The sequence below is a fragment of the Oreochromis niloticus genome, linkage group LG7 (genome assembly GCF_001858045.2).
Source record: "Oreochromis niloticus isolate F11D_XX linkage group LG7, O_niloticus_UMD_NMBU, whole genome shotgun sequence".
In the NCBI taxonomy this organism is placed as follows: domain Eukaryota; kingdom Metazoa; phylum Chordata; class Actinopteri; order Cichliformes; family Cichlidae; genus Oreochromis; species Oreochromis niloticus.
The window spans coordinates 5,384,740-5,395,486 of record NC_031972.2 but is presented as its reverse complement, the minus strand read 5'-3'; the positions used below and the strand labels follow the sequence as shown (position 1 = coordinate 5,395,486).

The following is a 10,747-nucleotide window of genomic DNA, read 5'->3' as shown; positions in this document are numbered from 1 at the left end:
CGCTATTGGTTGAAAAACTAGGTTAGTGGTCCGACAGGCATGACGGTGAAGAGAAACTGGGTCACCGATTGAAAATCGTTTATGTCACACTTCTGTGTGTTGCTATTACATATTACCAGCGACGTTCAATGGATGGATTAGTCCCCCTGGATCTTTTGTAAGTATAACACAAGGACGAGGATATGTTTGTCGACGCCGCGTCTGTGTGACTTTGCTGGGCTTCAGTCTATGATGGATATCGTCGATGTTTTCCCAGCGCTGTGGTCATGTCAGTGTGGTTTTCTAGAGCAGGAGGAGGGACTTTAGCTTTGCTGGCCAAGTCTTGACAGTTAGTAGCTAGCAGGGAGCTGTATGCTAATGTTAGCAGACGGGGCAGAAATGCCGTTATGGTCAAAAAGTGCGGAAAACGCCTTTAGTTTGTCGGGGTTGGTTTAAGTGGTGCCAGGACTCGCCCGGACTTGGAGGAAGCTCGGGCGTAGGTAAGTGCCGGTCAGTGGCTTTCAGTTTATTAACTGAACGTGACCCAAGTGAGTAAAGCTCCAGCGCTAGCACACTAGCTGTGTAAAACGGGCCTTGGTGGGTATCCTCAGCAGCATCCATCCTGCTCCTGTAACTTCAAAGCCTCCATTGCTCGTCTCTTTAAAAGGCCTCAACGTTACTGTGCCATTCTTCTATTTATTTGGAGACCTGTGCTTGTTTTAAGTATCGCGACGGTGTATGCACTTGCTGTGGAAATGTGGCCACCGCTAGGTGTCTCTGCTGTGGTTGATCAAAGGCTATTTGATTGGGTTGTGGTTATACTGTGCATATAATTCGTGTATTATTTAAGCAGGAGGATATGGGGTGTGATAGATCATATAAAATCCGAAACAAAACCTAACCAAACCGCTTGAAAGCTGAGTGAGTGACGATTGTGATGATTTTAGTTGTTTGTTGTTACACATAGGCATCATAAAGGGTGGACGTGGCTTAATAGTGAAACCAGTGCAGAAGGCCGTTAAACCTTCATTCTTTCTAATGAGCACCAGAGGGCGATACCTGTGGTTGTAGAAAAGCCTTCCTGTCCTGTATAAGTCTATGGGAAAACAGCCCTCTGTCCTGACATCAATAAACCCTTTCCTCATGTGTTTATGGGCCCAGCAACTCATTTCAGGTCACATTGAGTAAGACGTGAAATCCGTTTTCTAATGTACTGTCTTTATTAGAGACAGACAGGAGGATTAGGTGTTAGCCATGAGCATGCAGGTCTCCTTGCATGTCATACCTGGTTTCAGAATACCAAGGCGGGTCCTGCTGAGGACCAGCTGGTTTTGACTGGGAGGATATGAAATGGGCTTGAGCAGGATAGGAAACAGTTGGTTGTCACTGTTGATTCATCATCTGAGTCACTCTCACCACACTGAAGCCTTTTTTTAGTACACAGGGTTTATGGATCTATTTGGGGATACTTCATATGAAACCTTTGGACATTGTGTAAGGGCAGTTTGCTGTTAATTTTATTTCCTTTTTTTTTTGCTGGATTACTGTCTTGTGTGTTATTTTGACAGCTGAACCTTGTGTTTTTGTAGTTTCTCATGCCTGCCTTGAGTAGATTATCCATTAACTGTTTCACCACATGAAAGGCACTTGCTGTGAACTTCAGACTGTGTCTTTGTTTTTGTTTCTAGCCAGGTAGCAACCTACATCGGATCTTATCAGTACGGATATATGTAGCCACAAAGACATTTTTACAGCAGACATTTGTTGTGATGACTCAGAAGGGTTGCAGTTAACCGTCCTGTTGATCATGAACGCCAAATGACAAACCTATGGTTTCTATGAGGAAACTGCATAATATAAAACGTTATAGAGAAAAAGATTCTTGTCATGACTATGTGGATGCTAATTTAGATTAACTAGAGATCATTCTAAGTAATTATGTGAGAGAGAACGTTACACTAAAAAAGTCTAGTATTAAAATGTATGTGGAAATTCTTCAATGCCAAGTATTGTGGTAGAAGTATAACGTTAGTGGGGAAAAAAGCTTTTTAAAACCTTATTTTAGAGCAACCTAGGTAAACTTTTTTTTAATGAGATTTAAGTGGTGATCCTACACATGTAGCTGTTATTTCCTGTTAGCCATTGTAATGAATATTCATTTGGATAATCCTTCAAAATAAGAGCCCACAAGTGCTTAAGGAAAGTTCCAATTGGTGAGGCTTGCTTAAATGAGATTATGGGACACAGTTTATTTAGAGGCGAATGTATGAGAGCTACTGAAAATGCCCTTCTTAAGGGGTGAATAGCGTTGTCAGTGATGAATAATAATGAAAAAAGGACATGGCATGGAGGTGCAGTTTTTAGCGCTGATGCCTCACAACAAAGTTTGGATCTGCTGAGGTCTTTCTTTGTGGAGTTTACACATTCTTCATGTGCCTATATGGGCTTCTTCCGGGTACTCCGGCTTCTTCCTAAAATCCAAAGATATGCATGTTGAGTTTACTTGTGACTGCAGGTGAGAGATTGTGTGGTTGTCTGTCTCTGTGTCGACCCTGTGATGGTCTGGCAACCTGTCCAGTGTGTGTACCCCGCCCCTCATCCTATGATAGCTCCACCCCATGTCCCTAAGTAGGATAAGCGGTTAAGAAAATGGATGGATGTAACCAAGGCGTCCTGCCAAGTTAAATAAACATGCCCCATGTCTAATTCCCAATAGGAGATGCTGGCCACAGTAACTGGCCATATGCTTTGGCTGGACAAACCTAACGAGCCATGCCATTGACTAAACAGAGAGGTTCCACATCCATCAGGAAATCCTCGCATGTAACTAAGAAGATACGATGCCTGACACTTACTTATTTCTCCCCTGGTAGCTTCTGTGGTTTAAAAAAGGAAAAAGGTAAAGAATTGTTGGGGTTGAAAGGACAATTGATCAAGAAATGTGTTTATCTAAATAAAGAGACACAAGTAGAGAATACAAGCCAAATGATTTTAACTAGTGTAAATACAATAAATAAATAAAAAAACAAACAAACACTTTTTTCACATTGTACTTCAAATAATGCATTTTAATGTCATTTTTTCTGATATTATATAAATTAAAATCTAATTTCTCTAAAAACAAAATGTTCTCAATTGTATGTTTAAAAGGAAACTTAACTTTATCCTTTGCTGGACTCATTTTGGTCCACAAATATGCAGGTTTTTCAGAAGTTCAGCCTGATAAGCCATAATCGCCAATTTTCCTGAAATCCCATGGATTCTTTCTGCACATGTTGCTCATTATTCCCCATTGCATATGGATTGCATAAGGGATTTGAAGCATCCATCCATCCATCCATCCATGCATCAATCTTCTTATGCTTGTCCAGATCAGGGTCACAAGGGTGTTGAAGTCTATCCTAGCTGACCTATCTATATACATTTATGTATATAGATACATTTATGTCTGCTGGCATGCGCAACACAAAGTGGGACATGTATTTAGTGTTTATAAAGGGAGCTACTTCAACAAGCTCCAACAAAAATGTCAGCTTATAAATATGCAAAAAATATGCAAGAAAACGGTTTCCACTACATGTGGAAACAAGAAACTTGTTTACCACCTTAAACAGACCACTGAGTACAACTGTGAAATTGAGGTATACAAGAAGGAGTTGCTAGGTGGATGGAAATTAGTTACTGCTTTTGTACTCAAAATTGACTTACAGTCACATGTGAAAAAAGAAAGTACACCCTCTTTCACTTCTAACGTTAGGGAGATAATAAACAATCATCTGGTCCTCATCAACTTCTAAAATTATTTAAATACAGTTTGTGTTGAGGAACAACACATGACATATTGCGCTGTCATTTATTTAACAAAAACTAAAGTAAAAACTGAGTATACCCCATGATTCAGTAGCTTGTTGGGACAGATAGCCTCACATTTTGGCTCAAGAATACTTTGCTTACAAAGAAGCTCATGGTTGCCTCAATTACTGCAAGGTGCCCACATCATCACCCCTTCAGGTATGAGGTGTTTGTGCCGATATGTTGTTGTTTGGTTTTGACAAACGTGGTGCTGTGCGGTTTGGCCAGACATTTTCAATGTCCAAAGAACATTGTTCCAGAAGTCATGTGGTTTGCTCAGATGTAATTTTGCTCATTTAAGCCATGCTCCGTGTTCTTTTAGGTGATTAGGTGTTTGAAAACCCCTTAAAACAAGCTGTATTTGTTCAGTCTTTCTAATTTTACTGTCATGAATTTTAACATTTAACTTTCTAACTGAGTAGTTTCTCTGACCTTGGGGTGAATTTGCTTGGACTACCACTTTTGTGAAGATTTCATGATTTTTTTTTTTTTTTTTTTCCTCTTGTGAATAACTTTCTCACTGTAGAATGATGGACTTTAAATTGTTTAGAAATGGCCTTTCTATTTATTACTTTGTATTTATTTATTACAATACAATATCATGGGCATCTATAATGATTATCTCTCTTATGTCATAGTAGATTTCAGATATAGCAGCAGGAAAAGCAAAGATTTAAAACTGGTGTCTGGGGCTGCTGGTACTGTCATATCATTGTGATGGGTCTTGATGGATGGGGTCTGTTATTACTATGAGGAAAGAGGATTGGTGCTTATTGTGTCACTCAAAAGTGAAAGTTGGTTTCGCTCCTGTCGCTGCACATGTTGTTTGTCGCCACCAGCACTGGCTTGAGTGATTGTGTAATCTCTTTGCCATTTGAGATGTCTGTCTCAGTTAAGATGCAGTCATTGACACTCGCTCTATGTAGCAACAGACTGGGCACTATGTGACGTTTTCCCTGTTGAACACTCTCCAGCTGTAGAGTATTAATTCATTACTTTTTCCATCATAAGCTTATGCCTTGTATTTGGATGAAAACAGTTAAGACTGCTATATTACACAGCACAAGAACAGAATATATAAATTTCTGCATTTTCTAGCCACTGGTCTCAGAACACAAAAAGCAGTGTGTGCACAGCATTGTCATGAGTGCCGCCATGCTGTGACTGACTAAAATCAACCGAGGTTGGACTGTTGGCATGCCGGATGCCTGTATGAGTGTCCCAGCTGTATCAGCAGCCATGCATATCCATGAGAGCACCATCTGTGATCTGATTGTTCGCAATGGAAATGCTCCAACCTTTACTCGGGCCATTTTTGTGGCAGCACCTCGACCTGTGCTTTTTTTCAGCTGGACAGGACGCAATTTCCACATGCAGCTCTGCTAGGGTCTTCTTGGGTCAAAGTAACGTAAATTTTGCCATCAGTTAGGGTTTGTGCAGATGTTAAGGAAGACCATACATCTTCTTGAACATCCTCTATATGTGTATATTACAGTTTGGTCTATAAAATGTATTTAAAGCATAAAATTGCATTCACCTGTTGATTAGTATATTATGAGTGTTTCATCATCATTACCTAATAGACGTAAGTAAATTTAGATTCACTGACGGATTTTAGAAAAAGGAATGTTAAAACGAGTTTCCAAATATAAAAGTGACTTTACTGCAGATGTAGATTTGCTGCATGCTGCGGGAAAGACTTTCCCCAACTAGAGTCTTATAGACACTTCACCAACAGTTTGTCTGCTTACAGACGGGTTTTGTTTTAGCTTTCATTCATCTAGCAGACAACACAACAGCAGATATCATATGGGAACATTTTAAAAAGATTGCTTTTCTTTTGAACAAGTGGCATGATAAAAGGACTCATGTTGGATATTCGATTGCACTTACAGTAACAAGAGTGGCGTTATCAGTTTTAGAAAAACAAATGTCTTTTACACTCACAAAAAAAAAGCTTCTTTTTTTTTCTTTTGTAGTTGCAGACATGACTTGCACTATTGAGGCCTGAGACTTGACAACCAGACTTTACTTCCTTGTCAGTGCTTAAATTTAAATTGGTTGTTTATCATTTGTTTAAAACTGTAGTGTGTATTACTATCGTTTGGCAAGACCTGCCCAGTGATAATGAAAAACTCAAACTCGGCACACTGTTAGTTCTTGGCTGTAAAAAGCTGAAAGTGAGGACACTGCACTCAATCTGTGCAGTAAACCCTTTCACATCCTTGCAGACAGGCTGTTACACCCTGACTGCTGCAACAATACAAACCCCAACTATGCACCTAAGATTTGGTGACCTCACGTAGAGAAATTCCCCGAATAGCTCCACCCACGAATAGAATTAAAAGAAAACACCTGTGTGAGTGTGCAGGGACTTAAAGTCTGACATAGTTGTACCTGTAAATCAGGTCTTTTCAGAGGTCAACTTATTGTAGTCTCTTGCATATTTCAGAATTGCCTGTATTGTGAAGCTTGTCCTAAGGATTGTATTGTACTGTGAGTTTGATTTATTATTAAATTGGTCATTTAAAAGGAACAAATTTAAAGCTTTACAAGTTTAAAAGTCACCAGTTAAGAGTTAATGCTGAGTGAAATCACATTACAAGCATCCACAAAATTGTGTCATGCTTGCTTCATCTGTGGAGCTCTGAAAGCTGTAATATTTAAAGATCATAAAAGAAAGCAAGTGAATGATGGGCTTTTTTTTTTTTTTCTTTTCAAATTCATCCCCTCTGATATGAACCTGAAACCATGACCCAAACATCAAGCTGTGTGGATTTTCTTTGTTTATTAAAGTAGCACAGTTTTTTTTTTTTTAATGACTCATGTTGGGGTTGAAACTATTTAATATCACAGGAAATCGGATATAATTACAGCCGTTAAAATTTTCCATTTTATTTCACTGACCAGAGGTCTTTGCACAAATCAGTATGCAGTTTTGATATTTCTGGTTAAGAGAAGGCAAGGGTTTCAGTTCATCCCTGTTTCAAACATTGAGTATTAATTTGCAGCGTTTTTGATATCTGTAAAATCTTTTCACATCTTTACAAAAACGTTCCATCACTGGCCGTGGTGGAAGTATTTGGGAGATTTGGCAGCTGACTTGCCGGCTGGATGCTTCTTTAGTGTATGAACGGGCTTTCTGCCTGCTTCCTGACTGTCTGAGTGGGTGTTTCCCTGTTCAACAGGGAATCAAAGCAGAATGCCTTGCTGACTCACTGATGAAGTAGAAGTAGGTGGTGGATGGAAATCGAGGCTGGCTGGTTAGAGACCATAGAGATTGGCTGACCCACTTTTTACTCCAGCACCAGTTCCTTTCAGTGCTCAATCATGACATAGTCGTTTTCCCCTTCTAGCCCAGGGCTTTGTCCCAATAAAAGAGCTCACCAAGCTCGTCCTGACCTAGTACTCTCCTGCCTGCATCTTGAGGTTCATTGTGTTGTTACTGAAAATTAGATAGTTGTTTTATGAACCAGATCGGCACTCATTCTACATCTATCTTCATCAGCTTTTTCTAATAAAGGTTCATTAGTATTACACTCTTAAGATTGGAATTGATGAATACACCTGTTAACTAAAGCTGAAAAGATCTTTCTCCGTAACTTGCCTCTGCACACAGACAACGTCATTTTGACGTTTTCATAAATGTAAAGTAGAATCTTTGCGCAGTTACTACTGGCATTTCTATAGCACAGTGGGAACAGCTGGGTAGCTCACCATGTTGGAAAAGACTTTTTCTTAAATCTCATTCAGGTCTATGTTGGCAGCCGTGTTGCCACCTTGATGTGCTGCGCTTCTCCCATCTCTCCATCACTCAGGCATTTTCTGCAGCAGTGTATCCAGTTTATATAAAGCTACTGACAATAAAACTGAGCTTGAATCTGTGCAGGAGATATGCTCCAAAAAGTGATCCATTAATTTGTTGGGGCTAATGAGGAAATATTTTGCAAAATGTGACTTGTAGTTGGCTTTTATCTCGTACCAGAAGGAATGTTTAGCCCTAGATTTTCCTGCATTTCAGAGTGTTACTTGAATACATTTTGCTTACATTTAGAGATTGGCGACAGATTGATTTTGCACCTGACTCACAGATTTCTCTTCATCCCCCTGCAGATGTAGACGGGCTGCCCCAGCTGCTTAAGGATATGATCATATGAGGGCAGACCACTTCAAAGTGGATGAAACTAGGTCAGGCTGAATCAAACCAGACTCAGACCAGATCACAACAGAGCAGACCATACTGATTCAGACGATACCAGGCCCGTCCAGGAAGCCCGTTCCAGTTTCCTGTCCAGGTAACTGAAGCTGCTCTGCACGCCATCTGTAGGAGGTGCCTACTCATATTTCAGAGGTGTGAATTTGAACCAAGGAGTCCTCCTTCACAGTACTCTAGTGGGAGAAATAATTAACATATTTGAAAACTAGGCCAGCATTTGTTTTGGAATAAGTGTGGCATTAAAAATGTTATATTTATTTATTTTTATTTCCATGTAATATTTGCGCTGTTTGGTTCAATTTAAGTTAACAGTGAACTTATGTATTAATGCACCTCTGTTGTATTTCCTTACACAATTTAAGGAATAAATCTGGTTTTAAAGGAGTCGTGTTTTCAGAGCAGTAACATGTTGCATGCATCTGATTCTGGCTGACTGCTGTTTAACTTTATCAACATTCACTCCAGAAAAAAGGCTCACCGCCTCCACATGCTGCTGACATTTTTAGCATCTTATAAAAACACAACACTCCCATTGCAAAAAATTTAAATGGTATGCTTGGCCTTGGACAAGTGGTTTAGTGCACACACCCACTTGCAGTTGGGTGAATAGATAATGGTATCGAATATCTTGGTTTCTTTGCTTTGTTTTGTTCTTGTTTTGTAATTACTGTTGTCAAGTGCAACTCCTGAATAACGAGGTGATGCCTACTTCCTTTTTTGTAGTGGAGAGTTGTGCACAAACACAGATGGAAATTCTTATCAGCACGAGAGATAGAGATTCCTCTTTACTTCTCTTTGCTGGCCTCTATTTCACTGATCCCTCCACTCCCTGAGCCTGGTTGTGCTGGAGGTCTGTTCCTGTCAAAGGAGTTCTTTGACAGGAGTTCTTTAACCGTATGGGATGATCTGATCCTTGGGTTTCTCTTTGCTTTTCTCTAGTCTTTACCTTACAGTATAAACCTCTTTGAGGCAAATATTGTTTTGACATGGAGCTGTATGAATAGTGTGTTTACTTGGCAAACTCATTCAGTAGCAAAAGTTTGTTCGTTTAGAGGCTTCGATACATCCTTCATGTGAAGTCTTCATGCCTTACAGTTGTCACAGTAAATAAATTTGCTTACATTGGGTTTTTTTTCACCCATTCCTCTGAAACATTAGAGTGCCTCTTGATGAGTCATGCCACCTGTTTGCATATGCATGTGCTTTAAAGCTCTAATCGAAACCTTCACAGAAAATGACTGAATAATTAAGCAAGAACTCTTGTTAAGGACGGGCCTTCTTCAGTCAGCTAACAGTCGCTTGGGAAGGTTTCATCATCTCTGAAGTTTAAACACTTGCCAGGGTTGTAGTTGGCGAATTGGAATGCACATGGCACATCTCAACCAGTTTGATTTATGTGTGTCATATAACTGATACGGTGCGACCTAAATCGCTTACAGTATTTCAATACATGCAGTTATAATAGTGGCTTCCTGTTTATTGCGCCTGCACACTTGACCCAGATGACATGATGTTTGCTGCATGTGTCCAGGCAACAGTTACTCTGTCTGTATTTTCTTTGTTTTGGGATTTACTTTTTTTTTTTTGTCTTTGCACATTCTCAGAATTATTTAATCTAAAAGTGTTGCTTTTGTGTGTTCACAGTTGAGGGCTCCAGAGTGGATGGAAGGAGATGATTTTAACACACAGGCTGTGATGAACATCTGTGGTGAGTTTGGGCTCTTCCTAAAAAAAATTTATTTCCCTCTGTGTATCTCTCAATTAAGTGTGCATGCTTTATTAAAAAAAAGGTCTGTGCAGATAGTCACCTCCATTTCTCACAACTACAGTATTTCCGCTTTGATCTTGACCTCAGACCTTTATAGTGATTTCTTGTCAGCACGGATAATATGAGTAATCCTGCACATGCCGTGCTTATTATTTGTCAGTTCATTTACATACTTAGACCCAGTAGTTTCGGTCTATGCATGCATATGCATGCTACATTTAGTGTGACTGTCTGCTCTGTGTTGCTTATATTTTCTTCTGCAAGGAAACTGTGAATTGTTTCTTTCATTTTAGCTTCTAATACACACAAAACACCTGCACTGCATCTATTTCTTAATAGAGAGAGTTTCATCACCAAAAGACTGAATAACAAGGTTTCACACGGCTCTGTTGAAATCTGGCACAGGAGCTTTTTTAGATTTGCAAATGGATTCTTATATTTCTGGGGAAATATTCATACTTATGTTTCAGCTGTCATTTAGCAAGAATGTGTTTGTGTATGAACGCAGGGCCATAGGATCCCTACATTTTCTATTAGTAAAGTAGACCTGTCTTAAAAATAAAGACCTTGGTTTACATTTTAGTTCACGAACCACAGAAAACATCTTTAAGGCGGCAAACCTGTTTATGAATAAACATTTTTTTCTTCCTACGATTGAAGCAATTTCTCAGCGTTTGTCAGTGCTGTTACGCTGACATTACCTCGCCATGATTTACATTTAATGAACAATTCTGGATATTAATGAGGTGAAATTTTCACACTTTGCAGTGCCATCCAGGGAACCATATTGGATGTTTTTGCTGGCTGGTTCTGTCCTCTGAGCAGCTTGTTTAACGCCCCCTGCTTAATACAGTTACGTGTCAGATTAGTGTCAGCTCGGTTATTCATGTAATTTTGCTACACTGTCAAAACTGCAGCTGATACGTGTGTTT

The 10,747-nt window shown here is 39.5% G+C and overlaps 1 protein-coding gene across 3 annotated transcripts in view; it reads left to right on the top strand.

The window, feature by feature from the left end:
* The window catches only part of LOC100692320 (aryl hydrocarbon receptor nuclear translocator-like protein 1), a 31,879-nt gene continuing 21,132 nt past the window's right edge, over positions 1-10,747 (top strand). The window contains exons 1-3 of one of the 3 annotated variants that reach the window (XM_005449328.4): positions 1-157; positions 7,945-8,126; positions 9,692-9,755. In XM_005449328.4, coding sequence (XP_005449385.1) covers positions 9,710-9,755 — 46 coding nt within the window. In that variant the 5' untranslated portion in view covers positions 1-157; positions 7,945-8,126; positions 9,692-9,709. Of the gene's footprint in view, positions 158-262; positions 480-7,944; positions 8,127-9,691; positions 9,756-10,747 lie in introns of those variants that run through there. The other 2 variants (XM_005449329.4, XM_025908644.1) reach the window with 2 other exon arrangements.